At 37.3% G+C, this 27,925-nt stretch overlaps 1 protein-coding gene and 1 long non-coding RNA gene across 3 annotated transcripts in view; one reads left to right on the top strand and one right to left on the bottom strand.

Annotated features, from left to right (window-relative positions):
* The window catches only part of ETNK1 (ethanolamine kinase 1), a 58,017-nt gene extending 45,350 nt beyond the window's left edge, over nt 1-12,667 (bottom strand). For both annotated transcript variants that reach the window (XM_039472011.2, XM_074402905.1), the window contains exon 1: nt 12,236-12,667. In XM_039472011.2, the coding sequence (XP_039327945.1) occupies nt 12,236-12,658 (423 nt within the window). In that variant the 5' untranslated portion in view covers nt 12,659-12,667. The remainder of the gene's footprint in view (nt 1-12,235) is intronic.
* A 63-nt stretch (nt 12,668-12,730) lies between these two features.
* LOC120364966 (uncharacterized) lies at nt 12,731-26,640 on the top strand. Its single transcript, XR_005580043.2, has 2 exons — nt 12,731-13,140; nt 26,450-26,640. It is a non-coding gene; the product is annotated as an uncharacterized LOC120364966 (long non-coding RNA).
* The last annotated feature ends 1,285 nt before the right edge of the window (nt 26,641-27,925 follow it).

The following is a 27,925-nucleotide window of genomic DNA, read 5'->3' as shown; positions in this document are numbered from 1 at the left end:
AAAACTTACAGAATTAAACAAATCCCATAATAAATGTTGGAAATTTGGGCACACCATTTAAAACCTCATTTTTAATTTTTTTTAACGTTTATAGATGACTAATTTTTTTCCGAGACCTCATTTTTATTTTTGAGTGGAGAGAAATCATGTAATAAGCGCTCTGAACAACAAAATTAAAAATCCAACTTAATTGACATATACAGAACACTACACTCAACAACAGAATATTCTTTTTTTCTTTTTTTGAGAGAGGGTCCCACTCTGTTCACCCAGGCTGCAGTGCAGTGACACAATCACAGCTTCTGCAGCCTTGACCTCCCAGACTCAAGCAATCCTCCCACCTCAGCCACCCGAGTAGCTAGGACTAAGGCGTGCATCACCATGCAGGGCTAATTTTTTGCATTTTTTGTAGAGACAGGGTTTCGCCAGGCTGGCCAGGCTAATCTTGAACTCCTGGAGTCACGCAGTTTGCCCACATCAAGCTCCCAAAGTACTGGGCCGTGCCTGGCCAAAAACATATATTCTTTTCAAGGCTACATAAAACATTACCAAAATTGACTACGGGCTTCATTATAAAGCAAGCCTCAACAAATATCAAAGAATTAAAATCACTTAGAGTATTTTCTCAAACTACAGAGGATATGAGCTAGATATCAATAACACACACACCAAATAAAAACAGTTAAGATGATAAATTTTTATGATTTTTATAACAATTTTTTTTTTTTTTTTGAGACGGAGTTTCGCTCTTGTTACCTGGGCTGGAGTGCCATGGCGCAATCTCGGCTCACCGCAACCTCCGCCTCCTGGGTTCAGGCAATTCTCCTGCCTCAGCCTCCTGAGTAGCTGGGATTACAGGCACGCGCCACCATGCCCAGCTAATTTTTTGTATTTTTAGGAGAGACGGGGTTTCACTGTGTTGACCAGGATGGTCTCGATCGTTTGACCTCGTGATTCACCCGCCTCGGCCTCCCAAAGTGCTGGAATTACAGGCTTAAGCCACCGCGCCCGGCCACAATTTTTTTAAATTAAATATGCATCAACTCATTGGAAATGAATCAAATACATATGTGAAATGCGTGAGATAAAGAAAAAGCACCACAATGGCAATTAGAAAACATTTTGAACTGAATGATAATAAACACATACTGTTAAGCAAGTGGTATCTGTCACCTAATATCAGAAGTAGAAGTCTTAGAACTTCTGTTCATTGTATCTTGGTATCATAGTCACCAAAGAAAACACAATGCGCCATCAAGCACTGTATGGAACAACGCTTTACTCACACAGAAAGGAGACAAAGCAAGATCAGCTTCAGTAATGGGTGTTTGTCCCCCATGGTAAACAGGTCCCTCCCAGCAGCTGATGCCAACAACAGGCCTACACATAGCCCTCGTGTGCTACAGCAGACCAACCACATTCCTCCATCCCCTCCCCATTGGGGAGCCAGGTGACATGACACACATGCTGAAGCAGAGCAAAGGAATACACACCGAGTTTAAAACAGGGAAAAATATTCCCACATAAAGTGGTAAGTCCAGCACAGACTGTGAGGACTCTATCTCTTGGTAAGGTATTTCAGGTCCAAGACCCATTTTTATGCAGTAAAAAGGGGTGGAAAGCTGTGTGCCTGAGATTGCCTTTCCCAACACATGTCAAGACTTGTGGGTACTTACAAAGACATGTAATAAGTAATATATTAGAAATTTAAAAGGCAAAAAATTAGTGCTTCCAGCTCAAGAAGCTAGAAAAGTAACAGCCAAATTAACTTTCAAAAACAAACAAAAAAATGGATTATGAAGGAAATGCCAAAGGACAAAACTATCAATAAAATAGAAAAACTCAACAGTTAAAACCTGTTATTTGGGCCAGATGTGGTGGCTTACATCTGTAATCCCAACACTTTGGGAGGCCAAGGTGGGCAGAATATTTGAACTCAGGAGTTTAAGACCAGCCTGGGCAACATGATGAAACCCCATCTCTACAAAAATAAATAAATAAATACAAAAATTAGCATGGGGCGAGCACCTGGTCAAAGCTGTAGTGGGCCATGATCACAACACTGCACTCAATTCTGAGCAACAGAATGAGACGCTGCCTCAAAACAAAACAAAAACAAACAAACAAAAATTGTTATTTTAAATGATTGATACAATTGATAACTTCTTAGCTAAATTTATGAAGATAATAAAGCGACACAAATCCTAAAGAAATGAACTTCACTACAGACCTTGAACAGTTATTAAAATAACAAATGTATTATTAAAAACAACTCTCCCAAAAACAGAAAAAGAAGAAACACCTCAGAACTTGGTACCAAAACTTGTCAAGGACATTATAAGAAAGGAAAATTACAAACCAATCTCTTTCATAAGCAGAGTTGCAAAAATCGTAACCAAAATATTAGTAATTGATAGAATGATATATTAAAAAGAGAATTTATCACAACTAAATAGAGTTTACTCCAGAAATGCAAAGGTTACTTTAACATTCAAATTTTTTTTAATCAAAGTAATTTATCTCAATAAAAGAAAAATTAAGAAAAATCTTAAAGTCATGATGAAATGCAAAAGCATTTGGCCAAATTCATCATTCATGAAGAAAAAACAAAGTCAGAATAAAAAGAAACTTGCTTAACATGATAGAGCCACCAAAGAAAACCTGTAACATATATCATACCTAACAATAAATTACTGAAATATTCTTAAGATTTGGAAATAACAGATGCCCACTATCACCTTTCATCTTCTTTTTCAAGTGTGTTAGAGAGGTCCTTGCTAGTGCAGTAAGACAAAAAGACAGAAGGAGAGAGCAATATATGGTATTTCCAGATTATATACAGAAAAAATGCAGTAAGACTCTACATTAAAAATATTAGAATGTGTGAAGAATTCAATATACAACAATTAATTGTATTCCTAAAAACCAACAACAAAGTTAACAATTTTTTAAATGATACCCCATACGGCAATATCAAAAAGCATCAGTACCTAAGGATAAATCAAATAAAACATGTGAGATCTCTACAGTGAAAACTTCAAAAGTTTGACAGAAATTAAAAACCTAAACAAATGGGATACAGTGTGTTTATTGATTTTAAGATACAATATTGTTAAAAGAATTCACTTCTCCCCAAATTTATCTATTAATTCCACAAAATGCTAATCAAAATTCTATCCAGTCTCTTTTATGGGAATTCCAAAATTGAGTCTACAACTTTTATGGTAACTTAAAAAGTCAAGAATAGTTAAGCCAATCTTAAAAGAATAAAGTTGGAGTCCTATAACCAAATCCTATAGTAACTACATCAAATACCAAGATCTGGAGTAATGACTGAGAGTAATCCACACAGAGTGGTACTGCTGCAGACCAAAAAAAAAAAAAGTACAGGCCAGGCACTGTGGCTCTTGCCTGTAATCCCAGTACTTGGGAGGCAAAGGCAGGCAGATCGCTTGAGGCCAGGAGTTCAAGACCAGCCTGGCCAACATGGTGAAACCCCATCTCTACTAAATATACACACAAAAAAATTAGCTGGGCATGGTGCTGGGTGCCAGTAATCCCAGCTACTCAGGAGGCTGAGGCAGGAGAATCCCTTGACCCCAGGAGGCAGAGGCTGCAGCTTGCCGAGACTGCGCCACTGCACTCCAGCCTCAGTGACAGAGCAAGACTATGTCTCAAAAAAAAAAAAAAAAAAAACAGAACAGAATTCATAAACAGATCTACATATAATGCCACCTGACTTACGACAAAGGTGACACTCCAATAGGGAAGTCTTTTCAACAAATGATACTGGATCAACTAACAGCCATTTGGGGAAAAAAAAAAATGTATCATATCCTCCACCTCAAACCATACAGACATAGCAAAGTATAAAATACTAAATAATAAAGCTTCTAGAAGAAAATAGGAATATCTTTACAACTTTGGCAGTGGAAAAGATCTCTTGTTCAAAACACAAAACATACTATCCATTAAAAAATTGAAAAATCAGTCTTAAGACCATCAAAAAACATTATTAAGAATGCAAGTGCAGACAGGGACAGTGGCTCACGCCTGTAATCCCAGTACTTTGGGAGGCCTAGGCAGCTGGATCACCTGAGGTCAGGAGTTCGAGACCAGCCTGACCAATATGGAGGTGAAACCCCATCTCTACTAAAATTACAAAAATTAGCCAATCATGGTGGCATGCACCTGTAATATTTCTAAAAGATGATTCATCCAGAATATATAAAGAACATCTACAAATCATTAAGGAAAAAAAGTCAGATAATCCAATAGAAAAATCAGCAAAAGTCTTTTAACGGGCACCTCAAAATGGAACACATCGAAAAAACCAACACACACACACAAAAAAGATGCACTAGTTGTAGACACAAGAGTGACTTTATTTTCAATGTTCATCTACCAAGTAACTTCTGACTAACTCTTGTGCAGGAATGCCTAAAAAATGTCTAGCTGATTTATTACTCTTTCTATAGAAATGCCTATTCACTGTAAGTTTCCCCCAAAACAACAGTTGATGCTAGGTTGCAGAAATCATAAGTTGTGACACCCAATAGCCACCTACACGTTCCTTCCAGAACATGCACACTTTCCCCAAGATGTAAGCCCTGGGTCTAAGGGCGTGTGAGGAAGAGATCTACCTGTTTTGCAGCCACTCAAGACCACCCTTCTGTCTGTAAATTCCCCCAGTAAGTCACCCAAAACCAACAGACTGATTTGTCTGCCTCCTTTTTTGGTTTCTCAGCTCCTTCCACATTTAGAGGTCGCTTTGCATATATGGCCCTTTCACAAAACAGTAGTTATCAAGAAAACTATACCTGGAATAAGATACTCCAATACCCACCAGAAAAAAAAAAAAAAGAGAGAGAGAGAGACAATAGCAATTATTGGTAAAGATATGGCATAACTGAAACTCTCACATGTTGCTGTTAGGAATATAAATCAGGACAACCACTTCAGAAAACTAAGAAAGTATCTAACAAAGCTGAAAATACACAAACTAGATGACTCAGAAGGTCTACTTTGAGGTATCTACTTAACAGAAATGGATAGTCATGTTTAAAAAAAGTGTATTTATAAGAAGCATAATTTGTGATGGCCAAAACATGAAAACAACCCAAGTGTCCATTAACAGTAGGAGACAAATAAATTGAGGTATATTCTTAAAATGGAATGCTAGTCAGTCATGGAAAAGAACTACGACCATATACACACGAAAAATCTCTTAAAATCTGGGCATACGCCAAACCAAAATTTTTAAAAAGACATGTATTTCATATGATGCCATTAAATAAAATTCTAAAAGAGGCAAAACAGTGCACAAGGCACAATGGCTCACACCTGTAATCCCAGCACTTTGGGAGGCTGAGGCAAGAAGATCACTTGAGGCCAGGAGTTCAAGACCAGCCTGGTAACACAGCGAGCTCACATCACTACAGAAAATTTAAAAATTAGGCAGGCATGGTAGCATGTACCTTTAGTCTCAGGTACTCTGGATGCTGATGTAGAAGGGATTGTTTGAGCTCAGAAGTATGAGGCTGCAGTGAGCTATCATAGTACCACTGCACTCCAGCCTGGATGACAGCACAAGACCACATCTCTTAAAAAAAAAGAAGTAAAAATTTAAAAAAAAAAAAAAGTAATAAATAAGTCACATTATGGTTAACATGATTATCAAATATTAGGTTTGTGGCTATCAAGAATTATAGTCAATACCATTCAAACATGGGAAAATGTTTATAAAGGGCTAGTGAAAAAAGAACATAAAATTATACATATGATTGCAACTATGTAAAATATGTTTAGAAGTAGAAAGTAATAAACAAAAATAAAAGAGTTGTGAATAGAATATTGATGACAAGAAATTTTTTTTCCTCCTATTCAATTTCAATATTGTGGTACAACCTTTTAGTAAAACTAAATTATTTCATGTTCACGTGGTCTCTTGTGCAAAGACCTTCATGCGCTTATTATTTTCTCAGAGTACTTACTTTCAAAAAAGAACTAATTCAAAACATTCTATTTTGTTAATTAGGAAAAAAAAAATCTGCTATTATGATTACCACTAGAGGGAAGGCGAGATCAAGACTGAGAAGGAAAATGAAGGCACTAGGTTGCTGGAAATTAATTTTCTTTCCCTGAGTGGGTATACGTTTTACAATAATTTATGATTCATCTATTTTTCTGTATGTTTGCTGTATTTTACAATTTTTAAAAGAATGCTAAAAATGTATTTATAGCCAATCTGGTATACCAAAGAGTAAAATAACTTCTTAGAAAACAAAATAAAGAGAAACAGAACCTCTGATTTCTTAAGTAAAGGTCTTCTACTACTTCCTTATCTTTGTTACTCACTCCTTCCCCCACAAAAAAACACCTTAGTCTTCTTTCTTCCCTAACCTGTAATCAATTAACACGTCCTCCACATTTATTTTCTGCAATGTAAGATCTGTACCTTATTTCCATCTCATCTGTCATAATCTGTGCCCCAGCATCTCTTGTTTGGACTAACACAACAGTCTCTCTCAAATTATTTCTCAGACTTTTTAAATGCAATACACAGGAAGAAATATACTTATCATTTGATATAATATGTATATAGATACTTTTATATAAAACTAAAGCACACGTCATAAAAGAATACTTACCTTATTATTTGCAAGGCTCTGATGTATCCCCTACTTTAACTTATTCTAACTCATCTTGTTAAACTGTAGTGGTCTCAAGACACTATATTGATTTGGCATCCTATTAATGTATGATAACCACCAGTTTCAAAACAAGCGTCCTAAGTGATCACTTATTTCCCAATTTAAAACATTTTCCTCAAACAACTCTCCTCTACATTGTTGCCTGTCACTTCTCTAATATATGATATAATTCACTTGCTTAAAAACATCCTGGCTGGGCACGGTGGTTCACATCTGTAATACTAGCACTTTGGGAGGGCGAGATGGGTGGATCATTTGAGTTCAGCATTCGAGACCAGCCTGGCCAACATGGTGAAACCCAACTCTACTAAAAATACAAAAATTAGCTGAGCATGGTGGTACATACCTGTAATCCCAGCTATCTGGGTGTCCGAGGCATGAGACTCACTTGAACCTGGGAAGAGGAGGTTGCAGTGAGCTGAGATCAGGCCACTACACTCCAGCCTGAGCAACAGAACAGGATTCTGTCTCAAAAAATATATAAAATCAAATACAAAAATAAAAACGTCCAGTGGCTTCCCATGATGTCCTAAATGATGAGTAAGCTACTCACCAAACTACTCAATCAAAGTCTAGCTTCATTGCCTTTGTGAGATAGTTTTCCTTGCCCAGAAATGCTGCCCCTTTCCATGTGATCTCATCTATCTTTCAAAGCTTAGCTCAGGTAGCCCCACCTCTATGAAGCCTTCTGTCCCACATTCTTCCACGCCTATCTTGTGCTACAGTTAGTTGTACAAGAACTCTTTCGGAAAACTAGCATTATACCTAGTACAAAAAAACACATGTCAGAATTACTGAATTTTAGGAGCTCACAATTCTCTCAGTCGGGATGGGAGAATTGGAAATAAGAGGTGGAGGAATACAGTACCAAAACATGCTATGCGTAATTGCAGGTGTTTCACTTAATTCTCCTGACTATTTTCCAACGTAATCCCATTTTACAGAGATTTTAAACCTTGCCAAGGGTTACAAATGGCTGGAAATAATATTCAAAAACCATCTCCTTTTCACATTATGCTCAGTCCCCCAAAAAAGGTGACGCAGTTTGCACAGTCCAAGTCACATGGCTATTACAAGTGAAAACAAACTAGCACTGTAGGCTCCTGACTTCATAGTCACATCTTAATAAAATGCATGGGAGCCTAACAAACATTTCATGTTCTTCATGGCAGTCTATTAAACATTATATACTTTATTATTCTAAAACACTGAATACAGGGAGAGAATAGGGAATAGAAAGCTGGATATAACCACTGATATTAAAAGTTACACTGAATATAAACTATGATCCCTTATTTGTATCTACAGGACTCAAGATTCCCATACATTCTTGGAGAAAGTAAACTAATATACTGTTTGCTTTTTTAATATATGAAAAAACCAACCATAACTTAATATATTAGCTTACCTAAGACTTTTCAGCAGTTACTGCTTAAAGTAACAAACTCATTTTTTAAAAGACAGAAAAGAAAATCAATTATTATATTAGAACACTAAAGGAGACATAACTTAATAGTGCAACTCTATAAAGGCTTTTCATTCTTCAAGATAAAGACCAATATAAAATATTAACTATCAATATTAAGTGGGTTACAGGTTTTTAATAGATTATTTAGGTAACCACCTCCAACACTGTTAGAAAGAGGAAGGATATGAAAACTGCTGTGTAGCTACACAACCTAACAGAAAGATTAGTTTCCATGATAGTATATATATGATTAAAAAAAAAATGAAAATATTTTTTAAAATATGCATTCAAAAACATGCAAAAACCTGTAGTAAAACAGAAAGAACAGTACATTTTTAAGCTTCTTGTGTCATCTTTGCATGTGAACAAAATTTGAATGGTCATTCCATAAACATTACATTGCTATAATTTTCTTATTTGTCTTCCCCATCAGACTAGGAATTTCAAAGAGCAGATATTTGTTTTTTGATTCAAGCATCCAATATATAGTAGGTGCTCAGCAGCAATAATAATTATCATGAAAGAGCATTTATTTTACCCTCACAACAACCCATTGAGGTAGGAACAATTATTGGATCCATTTTACAGCTAAGGATACCGAGACAGGAAGTTTAATGATTTGACCAGGGTAACAAAGCTAGTAAAGTACAAAGCTTGGACTCAAAACCAGCACTGTGTTCAAACCCCATGCTCTTGAGCACTGTAACATATTGTTATTGAAAAACTCAGTTGATAGAGTTTTGTAACTATGTAAGTACCATATAGCAAGCAATCTCATTTAGACCTCATAATAAGAATAAATACATTAGTTTTGTAATGTTAAATAATAATTATGGTTTTAATATCCTACCTATGAAACCTTTGCCATTATCTACTCTAGGTCCCAAGTAATGGAAAAATTCATAGTGACAAGTTAGTAAGAAAAACTACATTGCTTAACAGAAAGACCCTGAGAAAACATAACTGGAATATTCTAAACACTAATTCATCAGCTCTTTTAGAAGGAAAAACAATTTTAACAGTCCATTGAGAATTATTTTGGACCTGAGATCTGACTTGGTTCTTCATTCCTTTATACAATAACTGTACAAAAAAAAAGTATTAAAATCAAAAATCAAAATCTTCAATTAAGAGAATTGTTACACAACAAAAGTCATTATGGTATAGGAAAACTGATGTGATCCCTTTTTCCTAAAATGGTGTCAGATATGAAAAAAGTAATGCAAATTTATGCTCAAGGGAACTTTAAGGCGGAATCCTTCATGAGCCAAAGCTTTTAATAAATTAAATTTATACAGAAGCACCTTCCCTGCCTTAATCATAATATACAAACAAAACTATTGGTCAAAGAACAGTAATTCATAAGATTGTTTCTCATCTCAGATCTGCCATTTGTAAATGGCAAAATCAGTTTCATTAACTATACAATATGCATTAACGGTACCGTCTACATCTACCTCACAGGGCAGCAGGGAGAATGCATGTGAAAGTGCTTTATAAACAGTAAAGTATAATTAAATACAAAGCACTGTGGCTGGTATTGTTGTGTTAGATTTACTCTGTCTGTTCTGTTACTTTACTCCAAAAAACTCACCACCTCCTTTATACTTGTTCTTTTAATCTAGTAAGAACGGGACTTCTATCTAAAATGAGATATATTATTCCATGTGCCCACAAGTTTTGAGCAAAGACTAGGCCATCTATCATTTTTTTCTTTAATAATTAGTCTTTTTTTGCTTTTTTTCTGGTATGTTCTGGATAGTTCAGCTTGCAGGAATAATCAATCATCAGACAACTTATTACTACAGTAAGTTTCTAAAGTATGTTTTAAAGTATAAGCATACAAAAATGTTAGAAAAAAACTGAGGAAAAAAACTGGCTAAATACTGATATTTGACTGCTCTAAAATTACACTATAATCTGTTAACTGTATGATAGATACTTCCCCTTCTGAAATGTGCGGTATGATTTTTATCTTTCTACTTCAAGGGAAACACAATAAAATTTCAAAAGAAAGTATTTCCATTGAGATTTACTAAAGAAATTCAGAAGCATCATGAAAGTAGAGTTGTAATGACCTAGAAAGCAAGGAGTCAGCTCTATTGAGTTGAAAGGTGAATAATCATCAATTCGGCTTAGCAGATGCTTTTACACCAGCTTTAGACCAAAGCTTTGCTTGCACATGGAGGGAATGTATTTCTAACTAATAATCGTCTTAGGGGAAAATAAATGGTAGTATTTACCTGCACTAACAAATATTAAAAATTCAGATTATAAACTCAAAGGTCTTTAGGTTAAAAGCTGCTACAGAGAAGCCAAGATTTAATCGCACATAGTTACTTTCCAACAAGCAAAAATAGTAATGTCACTACATTTTGCCCTTTTTTACCTAAATCCTAGCTTACTTCACCGAGTTTCACCTAAAAAAGAGATAGTGCCTACTTAATGGGTTGTATGGGCAACTAAGATAAAAATATATATATATAAATTACTTAACCCGACACTACTCTACAGACAAATACATCAAAGGAAATTACAGTCTTCAGAGCTTCAAACTTTGAAGTCGCTGCTTAAAAGTAATTTGCCAATACTAGAGTTTACCAGGAACTAGCACTCTTTAATTAATGATCTGTTTTATGTATAACTGACTGTCAGAAAATAAATCATCTTACTAAATTTTACAGCCTTACATAATAAAATACAAATAAATTGATAAACTAAACAAGTACTGAATTTCAATTTGGAAGACAGATTTCCTTTAAAGGAAATATATTTTTTTAATGACACACAAAATTATCTTGCATTCGCTATTTCCTATATATTCGGTTAACAAATATTCCCTTAAATTTCAAAATATATTGTCTAACAGGTTTCTTTTCTAAAACATATGAGTCCTTTTGATCTGCTTAAAAACTCTTCTAGTCAGTAAGAACTGAAACTAACACATGAAAACCCAAGTGTCAGGAACTGTTCTGGGCCCTAAGCACTGCTCATGTTTTATTCATCTTTGTATGGGTGGCTGGCTAGTTTAGCAAATAATTTTGCAAATAAGTCAATAAATATTGGTGAATAAATCAGTCATCAAAACGAGGCAGATGATTTGGCTACTTCAAATGAATGTTCTTAACATTATTGCTCAGATTTAGAACAAATCCCAAATATCCCAGCCTTTAAAATTACTGTTTTTTGTTTGCAAGGGAAAAGAACAAAAAGAGATCTATTTTCGTATCTAGTTCCAAAACTAAAAACAAATTAGTATTCAAAAAAAAATCATGTAGTAGAAATCATAACTTTCAAGTTATTAGAAAACTCCTAGAGTCTCAGGGAATTTTTTCCTCCCAATTTTTTCTCTATCTAGCAATACGGTGTCTCAGGAAAAGGAAATCGTCACAAGCCATTGCTCCTTCTAGTATCAGGTATTAATTTCACTAAGACGACTTTAATAATTCAGAAATATCGATTCAAGCAAAACAATGTGGATGGTGGTACCTAAGAACCGAGCTAGCGGTGCATGGTCGTGGTCATTACTTTGGGAATAGAGTACTCTCGCCAGTCCGAGGGTTTGGGAAGACAAAACGCAGTGTGAGGCATCAGTGAAAGCACATCGCCGGGGGAGGGGAGAGGAAGGAAAAGATCAGAGAGGATTAATGACTGCATTACTGGTGGGAGGGGAGGAGGTTACTTGGGCCAGCTAGCGACAACCCGTGCAAGGGGAATGGAAAGATTAATTTTGCAGTGAACGTGGACTGGAGAGTGGGAGGAGGGGCAACTATCAACAGGAATCTCCCCCCTGTGGATGGGTGCGTCACTTACGCAGCCGCTTCGAGAAAGAGAAAATGTGCCCTCTGGTCAATCTCAATCAGCAACTGTGACAGGAAGGGGGAGTGACCTTCCTAAATGTGAGAGGAAATATGGGGTCACTTCCCAATGGACTTAGGGAGGAGCCGTTGCCCTAGGTCCTCCTCGGTCAGCGGGGAGCAGAGACGATAGTGGTGAGGACCCCCAGAGCCGCGTGAGGGACAGAACGGACGCAGAGCTGAGGTGTGGGCGTTACCTGCAGGGTCACCTCCTGGGGGTCCCAGTGAGGCCGCAGGTGTTGCAGGAGGCTCAGGGCCCCCTCCCGGCAGCGCTGCTCCTCCTGATCCTGAACAGTGACGTTCAGCTTGGGCACCTCCGGGGAGCCGGGAGGGACGTGGATGTAATTGGCCATGGCCCAGGCGACGGCGGAGACTACCACCACGACGACGGCGACGGCGACCACGAGAACGGCGGGCGCCGACAGACTGGTGGATCCTTCCGTCCCGGGGCGCCCTCGCAGGAGGGCTGGGGGCGCTCGGACGGGCGGGCGAGCGGCAGGAGAACGTCTGGAAGCGGCACTGTCGCCGATCCGGGTCTGGACAGCAGCTGAACTGAGCCGGGGCCACTCTCGGGGAAAATTCCTGTTGTCGGCGCTGGACCGCGGGCGGCCGCGGAGCATGCCGGGGCTGGCCTGACGTCGGCGTCACGCGCGGGGCGGGGCCTGCGCTGCGTCAGGGGGCCGAGGCGGGCTTTCTCGCCCCCGCTCACAATGGGACAACTGCTCGGCGCTGGGCTTGGCGGCCTGCGGTTAGCACACACCCATCCCTGCGCACTGCTGGTCTGGAAAGCGGGGCTGCTTCTCAGGAATGAGCTTGAGCCCAGCCAAGCCCCGCGAGGCACTGAAGCTTTAGCTTACCCCGATCCGAATGGTCGTGGGCCTCTGGGCTCAAGTTACGACCGAATTTTTCTGGGAAGCAAGGGACACGTTCAGAAAGAATCTCAGGATCACTCTCCGAACTTGGCCTGAGTCTAGGCAAGCAGTGTTACTCGGTTGCCTCGATCTTGGAGCTGCTGTGTACTGGGGACCGCAAACTAGTTGAGTTAACTATATTCCCAGTAGTAGCATACGGGATCACAGTACTCGGGACTAGCTGAGCTCAGGTATTTGGGTAAGACAACTGCCTTGAGAAGTTATTTGCGGAGTAAGATGTTCGACCAGACAGAGACTTATGCGAAGCCGGGAAGAACAGGTTAAAGTCTGGTATAAAGAAGAAAGGGAAGAAAAGGAATAGTTTTGAGGCTTAGCACTAGAACTACTCGATGTCGGTGCCAAGGTACCCCAAGAGGGCCTCGAAACCTTGCGTCTCAGTGCCTTACAGGGAATGGTAGAAACTAGATAATCATTAAGTAAGTATTGGGGCCTCCTAGTTTTCCTTTTTCATGGAGGAAAATGGGCTGGGAGTCCCTACAGCACTTAGTACATGGTAAATACGTATGTTAGTAGTAAATAAAATCCTTAACTGCACTGAGTTTAATTAACATTCAGAATGTTTAATTGCTTCACTAGCATTAAGTTTACATTCTGATTGTTCAGAAAGAACTTACTTACCTTTGTAATTCACAAAATAATTACTTCACGGATAACAGTAAACTTCCTAAACTAAAAACGGGTGGAAATGGAGCTTTACAATACAGCAAATAACATTTTTCAAGTTTAGGTTTCCTTCCTTCCTTCCTTCCTTCCTTCCTTCCTTCCTTCCTTCCTTCCTTCCTTCCTTCCCTCCCTCCCTCCCTTTCTTCCTCCCTTCCCTCCCTTCCTTCCCTTTCTTTTTGAGACGGAGCCTCGCTCTGTCGCTCAGGCTGCAGTGCAATGGTGCAGTCTCCGCTGACTGCAACCTCCACGATTCTCCTGCCTCAACGTCCCTAGTAATGGGATTACAGAAGCATGCCACCACGCCCAGAAAATTTTTGTATTTTTAGTAGAAAGGGGGTTTCACCATGTTGGCCAGGCTGGTCTCGAACTCCTGACCTCAGGTGATCCACCCACCTTGGCCTCCCAAAGTGCTGGAATTACAGGTGTGAACCATTGCGCCAGGCCAGATTTAGGCCATAATTTTCTACTAGAAACATTAGATTGTGTGTTCCTTCCACTTTGGGGAGAAATCACTATACTAATACTTCCACATTTCAGATAGTATCTCTTGCATTTTTGTATAAATTGTATTTTTTATTAAGCAGTTGACATTTTAAGAATTTTAAAGCTATATTTTGTAACTGTAAAATAATTTAATTGAAAATGATGTTGGAAACTGCATTAGTTTGTAATGGTAAATAAGAATACATTAACAAATAGAAGAAAAAAAAACAACTATTAGGTACCTGAGAACAAAAGTAAGAAAAAATGTACAAGATCCATGGATAAAATTAATGGAGAAATAAACCATATTCATAAATGAGAAAAGATTAATAGAAAGGCCTCAGTTCTCCCTGAACTATCATTATATATAACGCAATTCCAGTTTAAATCTAAAAAGAGTTTTTTTACTGAACTTGTTAAAGTGACATTGAAATTCATATCAAAACTTAAGGTCCAAGAAAACCGCTGTAATTGGGGAGAGAGAGATGGGGAGACATAGGAATAGGGGATAAATTGGGAGGACCCTTCCCACCAGGATTTATTATATATCGGTTTAGGTATGGACAAATAAACCGCTAGAACATAAAAAAGACCTGGAACAAAACTTACACACATATGAGAACTTTGCATATAACAAAATTAGCATTAAAAATTAGTGAGAAAGTCCAGACTGAGCAATGAACAGTAGTGGTACAATTGCTTTTTGTATGAGAAAAAAATTTGATCCTTCCCTCTTATTATGTATAAAAATTAATTTGGGGAAGATTAAAAACCTCAATATTAAAAATGAAACTTTAAACATGTGCAAGAAATATCAATTTTTATCAACCTGATCTACAGATTCAATTCTAATTACCCTAGGTTAGTTATGTTGTAGATTGTAAGCAAACCAATTCCAATGTTTATCTGCAAAGCCACAAGAGCCAGAATAGCCAACACAATATTAAAGAAAAATAAAGTCATAAAACAGACAGACAGACTTGAAGACAGTATAGCTGAGTACAGTGGCTCATGCCGGTAATCCCAGCATTTTGGGAAGCTGAGGTGGGAGGTTTGCTTGAACCTAGGAGTTCAGGACCAGCCTGGGCAATGCAGTGAGACTTCATGTCTTAAAAAAAAAAAAAAAAAAAAAAAAAAAATTAATTAGCCAGGTGTGGTGGTGGATACCTGTAGTCACAGCTATTCAGGTGTCTGAGACAGGAGGATTGCCTGAGCCCAAGAGATTGAGGCTGCAGTGAGCCATGATCAAGTCACTGCACTCAAGTGTGGGCAACAGAATGAGACTTTGCCAAAAAAGAAAAAGGAAAAAAAAAATGTATAAGCTGCAGTAATTAAGAGAGTGTAGTATTGAGGCTAAGGAGGGTAGATCACTTGGGGTCAGTAATTTAAGACCAGCCTAACAAACATAGTAAAACCCTGTCTCTACTAAAAATACAAAAATTAGCAGGACATGGTGGCAGGCACCTGTAATCTCAGCTATTCAGGAGGCTGAGGCAGGAGAATCACTTGAACCCAGGGGGCAGAGGTTGCAATGACCCAAGATTGCACCACTGCACTTCAGCCTGGGCCACAGAGGGAGACTGTCTCAAAAAAAAAAAAAAAAAAAAAAAGCAGTGTAGTATTCTCAGATGAGTAAATAAATAGATCTATGTAACAGAGTACAGAAATAGATCCACATAAATACAGTCAACTAATATTTGACAAAGGAAAAAGGCAATTCAAATTTTGAGTAATGGTGCTGTAACAACTGGATATACACTTACCAAAAAAAAAAATCCAGACACAGATATTACACCTTTCACAAAAAGTAATTTAAAATGGATCATAGACATAACACAAAACTATACAATTCTTAGAAAGTAACATAACAGAACAGGTACCTAGGTGACTTTGGGTTTGGCAGTTACTTTTTAGATGTAGCACCAAAAGCACAACCCATGGAAAAAAAAAAAAACTGATAAATTACACTTCACTAAAATTTCAAACTTTTGCTCTGCAAAAGATAGTTAAGAGAATGAAAAGACAAACCACAGAATGGAAAAAATATTTGCAAAACATATTCAATAGAAGACTTCTATTCGACCTGTACAAAGAACTCTTTAAACTTATCAATAGTATACCCCAATTTTAAAGTGGGCAAAGGATCAGAAGAGACATCTCACGAAGAAGATACACAGATGGCACAAAAGCGTGTGAAAACATATTCAACATCTAAACAATGAGACACTATTACATAGCTATTGGAATTGCTAAAATCAAAAACACCGCCAACCAAATGCTATGAAGATGTCAAGAGGAACTATCATCACTGGTAGGATGCAAAATGGTACAGCCATTTTGGAAGACAGTCTGGCAGATTCTTACAGAGTCTTAACATATAATCTAGCAATCTAGCAATCATGTTCCTTGGTATCTACCCAGATGACTTGAAGACTTATATCCACACAGAAATTTGCACACTAATGTTTCTAGCACCTTTATTCATAACTCAAAAATTGGAAGCAACCAAGCTAATATTTGAATGTACAATAAAAACTGTGCTACATCCATAAAATGGAACTTTGAGTGATAAACAGAAATGAAGGACCAAGTCACAAGAAGCCATGTTGGGAGTATGTGACATTCTAGAAAAAGCAAAACTAGAAACACAGTAAAACAGATCTGTAGTTACCAGGTTTTCTGGGAGAGGGAGGGAAGAATGGAGCACAGGAGATTTTTAAGGCAATGAAACTATGCTGTATCATATTATAATGGTGGATACATGACATTATAAATTGATCAAAACCCATGGAACTATACAATACAGAGTGAACCTTAATATAAACTATGGACTTTAGTTCATATTTGTATTTTTGGCAATCAACATACTGCCTTGTTGTAGTGGTTACTAAATGTAAATGAATGAAAAAAAATCAGAAAATATAGGATCAGATCTCTATGATTGTACGTTAAAAAAGATTTCCTAAACAGACTCATAAAGCACATAGTATGAGGGAAAAGGATTGATAAATTTGAAAACATTAAAATTTGAAACCTCATGACCAAAAATACCATGAAGATAAATGACAATCCATAGAAAGATATTTGCAATGGGCCAGGCGCGGTGGCTCAAGCCTGTAATCCCAGCACTTTGGGAGGCCGAGGCAGGTGGATCACGAGGTCAAGAGATCGAGACCATCCTGGTCAACATGGTGAAACCCCGTCTCTACTAAAAATACAAAAAAAATAGCTGGGCACGGTGGTGCGTGCCTGTAATCCCAGCTACTCAGGAGGCTGAGGCAGGAGAATTGCCTGAACCCAGGAGGCGGAGGTTGCGGTGAGCCGAGATCGCGCCATTGCACTCCAGGCTGGGTAACAAGAGCGAAACTCCATCTCAAAAAAAAAAAAAAGATATTTGCAATGTGTATGATCAAAAACGTATTTATATTCAGGACACGACTAATAAATAAGTTAAACCACCCAGTAGAATAACTGGCAAAAATAGCAGTTTGAAGAAAAGGAACCCCAAATAGCCTATAAGGTTTTGAAACCATACCTCCCCATTTGTAATGTCTACTAATCAAGATAATGTAAATTAAAATAATAAGGAGATAAATTTCACACCCATTAGATTGGGAAAAAATTTGAAGTCTGATAATGTCGACTGTATGTTACTTGTGGGGAACTAAATTTATTTGTAAAAATTTTGGAAAACAATTTTGAAGATTTTTATAAAGTTAAAGGTAGACATCCTTTACTGCCCACCAGTTTCAATTCCAGGTACATGCAAAAATCCCATACCATGTACATGATAAAGTGTGTACAAGAATGTTCACTGCTGGCTTGCTCCTCGTTTTGCTAAAAACTGGAAACAATCTAACTGTCTCGCAATATGAAAATGATTAGACGGATGGATAGTTAAATCAATAGATCATTAGATGTTAGATAGACAAATAGGAATTAATTATAGCAAAATATAGTTGGCAAATTGAACATATGCATCTACTTATGCACATATTCAGGAGGCAACAGGGACCCTAGAAGTCAAAAATGAAGCACTTATTCAGGAAACCCAACAGCCCTTCTGGTTAGTTGAGTTCTCTGTCTCTTCTCTCCACCTGTTTTTACCTCTCTTCTGTTTCTAATTATATGTTTTTGCTTCCTCATGATTTCTGCCTACTGGCTTCTTTTCATGTGTTTTCCTATGATTTAGATCTTACCCAAAAGTTGTTCCCTAGGGGAGACCTTTCCATCCACCATTTCCCTTATCAAAATAACCTGTTTTTATTTTTAATATATCATGAAACAATGTGAGTTACCTTGAAATCAATGTATTCACCCTTTTTTCAGCAAAAAGCAGAAGTTTTTATTAAGCACAGTAACACTCCCAAAGAGGGGAGAACATGCTGACCTATGTGAAATGAAATCAGCCGAAATCAATGTATTTTTTTATTTACCTTATTAGTGTCCCTCTTATATATTAGAATGTTAGTGCCAGGAAAGCAGAGCCACAGCTTTTATATTGCCACATTTCCACTGCCTCCAATAGTGCCTAGAATGTAAAAGATAATAAATGCTTAAGCTCACCTAATTAGTCCTGAAACTATAACAGTCTCACATAAGAATAGCCCTCAGCCAGGGGCTGTATCCACTGATCACCATAACTCACTGTGCTGAAATCACTTGCATGACCATTTTCTAGGCCACTGGCCAGCCCATTAACCTTTGAGTATGAAAAAAAAACTTAGCTACAGTGGGTCAGTAAAATAGTCCACCATCTTGCAACATATGTCGAGAGAATATAACATAGCTATGAAGATACAATATTATTTTGAAGTATCCAACACATTTAATAGTCCCTGTCCCATAGTTCACATGACATTGGGACTCTCCAATACCTGGAATGTCCTGCCTCCTATGTCTGCTTCTTAAACTCTCACTCATCCTCCAAAGTTTAACTCTCCAGCAGTCTTCTTCATGGAACTTATCTGGATTTTCCTAGTCCAAATTTACTTCTCCCTTTTATATATCTGTTAAAACACCTACAAAATTCTGCCTCATGACACCCACATTGTGAGTTTAAGTCATAATGATTATGCCACATATAAAAGACTAGAAAAGCTGTTTCTAACTTGTTACATAATGAGCATTTATATGAGGGAATGAAAGGATCACTGAATATAACCCCAGGGGTGCTCTGTGTTACATGACAAGGGTCCAGATTCAGACTCCAAGAGAGGGTTCCTGGATCTCATGCAAGAAATAATTCAGGATGACTCTGCTGTGCGAAGTGGAAGCAAGTTTATTAATAAAGTAAAGGAATAAAAGAATGGCTATTCCATAGACAGAGCAGCTCCAGGGGCTGCTGGTTGCCTACTGTTATGGTTATTTCTTGATGATATGCTAAACAAGGTGTGGATTATTCATGCCTCCTCTTTTTAGACCATATAGGATAACTTCCTGACATTGTCATCACATTTGTAAACTGTCCTGGTACTGGTGGGAGTGTAGTAGTGAGGATGACCAGAGATCACTCTCATCGTCATTTTGGTTTTGGTTGGTTTAGGCATGCTCCTTTACTGCAACTGTTTTATCAGCCATTCCTCATGTTTCTTCTGAGCAGCAGTCAGAGATCACTGGTTGGTTTACAGGAATAACCAGAGTTAGTCTAAATTGCAGAAACAAAAACAACTGATGAAACTAGAATTTAATAACAAGTGTACCATAGTTTTTGAAACACATTTTCTTTCTCCAGTTTCCCATTTTTACTAAAGACAAATTATGGTAAGGCCAATTTGCTTTATTATGATTGGCCTGGTTATTTGCATAAAGTGAAGCAAGAATACTTATTTGCCATATAGGCTTTTTAACTGGCTCTGATGGAACTTTGTTCCACAAGGAATATCAGATAAGACATTTTTAGAGCCAAGTCCTGCCATGGGTTTGTACCCTTAAATATCTGAGTTGATTAAATTTCTTTCCTTTTGGGGTCCCAGTATAACTAGGGACTCCTGAACCTGAGAGAAAGTGACATTTTTTACTTACCATATATCAGAAACCCTGTACAAGGGACTGTGTAGGCAAGGTATGAGGCCAGTTCCCCAAAGGACTTTTATTAGCTTTACAAGTGAAGTATAACCGATTTCTCCAATTATGTTCTGTTGTAAAAGAAAACTGAATCTTATTGCACTTATGAAAATAATCACATTGCCATCAGTTAAGAATACTCACAAATAGTCTCCAAATTCTGGATAAATTAGGTAGAGAGAAGCAAATATGCTCCAAATGTTACTCAAAGCAGTACAGTTTACTCACTTGCTACAAACTGTAAATAGCTCAAAAGTTTTCTTGACTCTGGAATACAAAACAAAGGATAAGCAATGTTTTAAGCAAAAAGTCAAAAAGATTACTTCTGTTTGTTATTGGTTTTGTTAACTCCTGTTTTGCTTGATATCCATGAACATTTTAGCTCTCTATGAGAGTTCTGAAAGTTGTTTCCTCTATTTTAATGTCGCAGTTTCCAAAGTTATCAGAAACCTGCATTTAAGAATACCTGTTAGACTTTTGTACTGGATTATAAGCCACCTTTTAAAGAGGGCTAAAATGAGACAAAAATTGTCTCTGGATGACAAAATATCTTAGGACAGCCACAGTCAAAAACATGAAATTCTGTTTACTTCTGTGGCACATAATGATTTTATGTAACAATTATAGCTACTAATAACATACTCTAAGCCATATTAGAATTGTAGAAGTTTCCCATAATTTTGGAACATATCCTAATAACACATTTATACAAATACAGCCCAAAGACAACCAAACAGCATTTCATATTTGATAATGCTTCCTATGTAACTTTTATACCAAATAAGCTAAATATCACTGTTACATTAGTGCATTATTGATGTCAAACCAAACCCAATTCTTAATAAAACCTTATCAATAAATGTATTTAATTTTAATCAGTTTACCCATAGGTAAGATTTTCATAAACCTTTTATAACACTTTATAATTTTTTGTAAAGAGGAGATCATAAGCAGCTTCTTCCTTTAAGAAAAACCTGTTGGGCCAAGTGTGGTGGCTCATGCCTATAATCCCAACACTTTGGGAGGCTGAAGTGGGTGGATGGCCTGAGGTCAAGAGTTTGAGACCAGCCTGACCAACATAGCTAGCCAGGTATGGTGGTGTGTGCCTCTTAGGAGGCTGAGACAGGAGAATCATTTGAACCCAGGAAGCTGAGGTTGCATTGAGCCAAGATCACACCACTGCACTCTGGCCTGGGCAACAGAGTGAGACTCTGCCAAAAAAAAAAAAAGAAAAACCTGTTGTGCTTTTATTCCAATGTTTAATTTGCAGAAACACTTAACTTTAGCCAATGTCCACACAAGAGTTTTTTTTTACAGGATTAATTTTTCATGAACCATTAGATTTTTTTCTTTCTTAAAACAATGCTTTAACACTTTAATCTAGGCAGAAAAAAATTCACCTTCCCATGACTTCTTACAATCTTTCACCAAAAACATATTTTACTTTCTTTAGATACCATGCATGTAAAATTGTTTCTTTGTAGTTTTAATTACGTGTTATAATGTTAACTTTTAGCAACTTCTATTTTTGATGAAAACCTTGGTAAATCTGATATTTTAATTATGTACTAGGTGTGGAGCCTGGCCTAAGACACACCAGGCAGAGGTGCATATAAGAGCTGACTCTCCAGCACAGCTAGGGGGTATGGCTAACACTACATGTCCCCAGGCCTTACCTTACTTAAGCAGGCAAATTGTACAGTAAGTGTCATAGGGGCATTGTATGAAGCATTTAGGAGACCTAACAACCTTTGAATTGTACATTTCTTGTATAAATTCCCTTTCACAAATCCTTTCATGAGATACACAGGCCATGAGAGATATTCTTGGACTTTCTGACTTGCCCTAAACTCCTTCCTTTTAAACAACCAGTCATTTTACTTTAAGACAATAATTTACCATACAAGATCCTTTCTGATATAAAATCTCTTTCTTTATCATCTTATTTGTATAGCTAGGGTGCATGGCAAATTACACATGTCCCCAGGCCTTATCTAGAATCTAATGGCTTTAAGGTAGGTAAATTGAACAATTTTCAAAGCCTAAGAAGCAGTTTATAACCTTAAAGCATTTAGTAAACTTAATATCTGACCTGTGTAATTTAGACCAATGTCTTTATTTTAAACTATCTTTAGTTTCCAAAGATTACTTAAGTCACATGAACTAAAAGGCATTATACTTTTAAATTTTCTGATAAAATATTTGATTTAAGTTCTTATTATTTTTAAACTAATTAAAGCTCTTTCATATGAAAGCATCACATACATAATGCATATAAATACATAGACAGAAGATAAAGGATCATACCCCAGGCCAGAAATTGAACCCTGAACCCAGGCTGCCATTTTGAAAAGAGAAAGCATGGTCACATGGTTACAGAGAGAGAGAGAGATAGAGAGAGAAGCCAGAAATCTGAATGGCAAGAAGGTCTTTCCTTTTGCCTGCATACCAGGCCTCTGAGTTCCCTTTTCCTGAGCAGCCCTAGTGTGCCAGCTGGCTGCACACAGCCCTAGGGGCCAAGCCATTACACAAAAGAAAATTATCTTTTTCTGTTCTGGCCAGAGCAAAATACACGTAACAAAACATAGACATTAGCCACTCTTCTTAGCACCCACTATTAAACTTGAAAGGCTTAAACTTGCCCTTAGTTAGGCCCCCTCATGGTTAATACAACCTCTGACCAGAAGTTTCAACATGTGGTCTCCAGGCAAGATGGTCACCCTGAATAATAGAAAAGATAAGAAAGAGAAAGGAGAGAAAGAAAAGCATTGCCTGTGGCAGGGTGGGAAAGGTACAATGATCAAGGAGGCCAGAGAAAGACCCACCCATGGCAGCAATATTGAAAAGTTCAGGTGGCTGCTGTCAGTTGAGCAAGGATCTTTTCCAGCAGTCCTAACAGCTCTCAAGTTTCTCCTTTTAGGGAGGAAAATGCTCCCATGTCACACAAACCTGTACATGCCTAATCCTATTACCCACAGCCGTTAGCAAAGAGTGCAACGTACATTAATCCAGAGAGAATAGCAGTTAACATCCCACAGTGCCAAACCTGTTCTTAGCCAAGAGAGATTTTATTGAGAGGGGCCTCTAATCCCCTAAATCTTAAAAAGGACTCTAACCCTCCTAAATCAGGCCTCCAACCCAAGGTCACTCAAGCATCCTCGACTTTCATTAAGAGGGGCCTCTAACTCGCTCTGTCTTAGAAGAGACTCCAACTCCCCTAAGTTAGGCCTCTAACCCAATCCCATTCTTTATACAAGTACTCCACCACTTACCCAAAGTCATCCAACCACTGCTGCAGTCTATTTCCTTTGGGTTGGTTGGTGGGGGAGAGTTCTTAAGTATTGTCCCTTCAAGATTTTGCCAGAAAGATGTTACAGGACCCCAACACTTACCCAAAAGTAGCTTTTGGGTCAGGGTTTCTGCACTATAGTCCCTTCTGCAGCAACCACCATGAATATGTTACAGGACAGGGGTCTGAATCCAGACCCCAAAGAGAGTTCTTGGGTCTTGTGCAAGAAAGAATTCAGGGCTCAGGGCAAGTCTGCAGTGTAAAGTGAAAGCAAGTTTATTAAATAAAGAAATTGAAGAACAGCTACTTCATAGAGCATCCCCGAAGGCTGTTGTTTGCCCATTTTTATGGTTATGTTTTGATGATATGCTAAACAAAGGGTAGATTATTCATGCCTCCCCTTTTTAGACCGTATAGGGTAACTTCCTGATGTTGCCATGGCATTTGAAAACTGCCATGGTGCTGATGGGAGGGTGGCAGTAAGGACAACCAGACATCATTCTCGTTGCCATTTTGGTTTGGGGGAGTTTAGGCCAGATCCTTTACTGCAAATTGTTTTATCAGCAAGGTCTATATGACCTGTATTTTGTGCCGACCTCCTGTTTTATCCTGTGACTTAGAATGCCTTAACCATCTGGGAATGCAGCCCAGCAGGTTTCAGCCTCGTTTTACCCAGCTCCTATTCAAGATGGATTGGTTCTGTTTCACATGCCTCTGATATGGTCATAAATGTTTTAATTACAATGGGATTAGATTTAGTTACCAGGGTAACAACATAAAGGATTTGTAGAAAAAAGTATTCTGTGAAACAAGATTATGTAGGCATGTCTGACAGCTAGATCATCCACCAAATTACAAACATGTTTAAAATGAAATCATTCTTGTACACCTCATAGAAAATCAGTTAATTCATGTCCTTGTAGAGTAAACTGAATATTCAGGAATTAAAAACATCTGCGATACCAGACGTCAAGGAAAAGCATGCTCTACCCCATCTCCCATGAAAACAAGGGAAAAAGAAGGCCACTATGAGCTTAGATTTTCAGAAATGCCATGTTGAAATGAGGCTGTGCCTATTCTGCACTTTTCAACTAAAATAAACTAAGGAATCTGGTTGTCTATAAAACAGCTGCAGCAACCACATTAATCGTCTAAGAAAGGCTTGCTACTTATTTGTCTGCTCAGTTATAACACTTAATATTTAACTCTATGCAACCCGCTTCTTGGTCCTTATTCTATCTTGTCTTTTTTTTTTTTTTTTGTATTTCTAGAACCAAACGTTATAAATTATAGAGTTTGAGATCAGCCTGGGCAACATAGTAAGACCCCATCTCTACAAAAAATAAATAAATTAACTGAATGTGGCCATAGCACAAACCTAGATTTCTAACTACATGGAAGGCTGAGCTGGGAGGATTGCTTGAACCCAGGAGATTGAGGGTGCAGTGAGCCAGCATTGTGCCAGCCTGTGTGACAGAGCGAGACTCATTTTAAAAATAATAATGATAATGATCACTTTTCACAGATTTTGGTAAAGTTGATTTAGTAATCAATGTTATTTAAGTGATAGTAATAAAAAAATTCACAAGTGCTGATACTTCATCATAATTATATAAATACCAAATATATGCATATATATTTGCATATATAAATACAAACATATTCTAAATATACATTTAGACATATTTATATATTATACACATATAATGCACATATGTATTTTATATTATGTATGTACATAATATATAAATATGTTCATATGTAGGTGTATATAATATTCTAAATATGTATGTATATAACAAATATAAAGGTATCTCAGTGGCAAATATATTACTCCAAAGATGAAAAAAGCAGATACTTAGCTTGCTTAACTATTGGAGGTTTCTTAATCCATTTTCCCCCAGGACTTAGGTGATGATTGGCATTTAGTAGGCACTTAATAATTAATTGTTGAATGATAAAATAGGTGACAGACTAAATATGTTCTGCATTATGGTTTAAAAATTGTTTTCAGACTCTATGCTGAATTGAATTAACAGTCTCTATTGTTTTACTGCCATTTCCAGCTTTCCCCCAAATGCATGTAATCACTTTAACACCAATTCCTAAAGTAAACTTTTAATATCTTTATACCTCTCTGGTTCTTATGAAGAAAGTTTCTTTGAATATCTTTATACCTATTTGGTTCTTTGAAGAAAGAATTTCAGAGCAATTATGTGTAGCCACAAACTACAAAAGGCTAATGCCTGCTACTTGTGTGACTGCAATATATGAAAGACACACAAGAACCATTTTCTCTAGCTTCAGATTCTATGTGACTTTGCTCCAAAGGATGCAATTTTTTTAAGACTTTCTTACTCTTTAGAGATGTAGTGAAGGGGATTAAAAGGATGTGAGCTTTGTAATCAGACAGTCCTGCTGTTGAATTTGAGCAGTTTATTTCCTTTCTTTTCATCTCAGTTTCCTCATCTCTGTTGTTACCACTGCAAAACTGTCGCAAAACAGTGATAACAGAGATACAGAGAAGATTTAAATGGATAATTATCAAGTCTTTGAAATAATGTCCGGTGCTAGTAAGGGTTCAAATATGTTTAGAGCCCATATTATTAAATACTTATCTTGCTTAAATAAAATGGTACATAATAGCTATTATTGCATGAGTTATGTTCTTATTATTAGGCAGTAGAAGGAGGAAAAGACATTCTTAATTTAAAACAGAGAAATTGTTTCAATGTTTAAGCCGTAGTTAGTTCCGAATCCAGAACTTCAAAATCTTGAACTAAGGTAAAACTTTGGGATCTGCCTAACCCAATGATGCTTTTCTCTTCTTTCTCTGCAGTAGGTTTATCAGAGGCTAGAGAGGAATATGCTGGGGGAAAAAGTAAAGAGAATATCAAGGACCTACTTTCTCTGATCCTTTGTTATCTACTAAGTGTGCTCATGTTACTCTCCTTTTGTTCCCATTGTATATTTTAAAGCTGCTATAAGTAACATGACCTGGAAAGAGAGCACTAGCAAGGAATGAGGAGTGATATAGTGACTGGCGGCTCAGAGATAATGTCTACAAGTCACCTAAAACCATTGCAGATACAGGGAGATTGGCTGTTATGAATTTGGAGAATTTCTAGTTGTGAAGACTCTGATGATTACTAAAGAGTTAAATGAAATATTAGTTTTATATATATATATATGTATATATATATATATGTGTGTGTATGTGTGTGTGTGTATGTGTAGCCCTATGAATTATAAACTGGCAAGATAAACTAGAATGCACCAGTAATCACTAGATGACAGACTATCAAGAAATCCAGTAATAACCATTCAAAAGAGTTTAAAGTACTGCGAGGCAAAATCCTGATGGCTTTAAAAGAATAAAGCCTACCGTACTAATTAATCGACTTTTATGACAGTGTTAGACCATTAGTGACAATGAGGAAACATTGGATTTGATCTGTTTGAACTTTGGTTAGACATGATTCTTTTTTTGTCAACATATTAAAACCATATGGTCTAGAATCCAGTATTATACATTAGAAAATTGAGTGGAAATCTTATCCAAATGGTTCACAGTAATATTGCTACTGAAATTTACTAAATGGGGCTATTTAGAGATCAGTCCAAGGGATTTTTAATATACTTATTTGTGACAAGGATGATACATTTTGCAAAAAACCGTAGGAGTGTCTACCCACTTATACGCCTCTGAGTCAGTGCTTAGAAACAGCAATTGCCAAACTGAGGTACACCTTCTTGACCCAAAACCATATGTCTGAAACAAATATGTAAAGGGGTGCCCAAACACAGACTTCAGGTGGAAAAAATGAAAAAGTGGAGGAGAAGAAAGAACGACGCAGAGCGGTGAAAAACCTAAATAATATAAAATGTCCTAATTAACTATAAAGGGAATACAAAAGTTATGTATTTAGATAAATACAAGTTGAGTCTTTTAATGTTAATTATTTCTTGAGTTGATCACAAAAAATAATAAATGACAAAAACACTACACATGACAAATCATAAAAAAACAAAATTATCAACCTGAGGGTGAAAAAAAGAACCAAATATTATGAAGCAAATGGATATTCTTCTAAATAAAAACTGAGTCAAAAGGAAACTTAAAATGTATTGTATTAAGCCATTTTTGCATTACTATAAAGAAATACTTGGGCCTGGGTAGTTTATAAAGAAATGAGATTTAATTGGCTCACGGTTCTGTGGGCTTTACAGGAAGCATGGTGCTGGCATCTGCTCAGCTTCTAAGGGAGGCCTCATCAAGCTTACAATCATGGTGGAAGATGAAGGGGGAACAGTCACATCACATGTCGAAAGCAGGTGAAAGTGAGAAAGAGTGGAGTGAGGAGGTGCCACACACTTTTAAATGACCAGATCTCATGTGAATGTAAAGTGAGAACTGACTTATCACCAGTGGGATGGCCCAAGCTGTTCATGAG

This window comes from Saimiri boliviensis, chromosome 7, assembly GCF_048565385.1.
Source record: "Saimiri boliviensis isolate mSaiBol1 chromosome 7, mSaiBol1.pri, whole genome shotgun sequence".
NCBI lineage: Eukaryota > Metazoa > Chordata > Mammalia > Primates > Cebidae > Saimiri > Saimiri boliviensis.
This window is presented reverse-complemented; position numbering and strand designations above follow the sequence as displayed.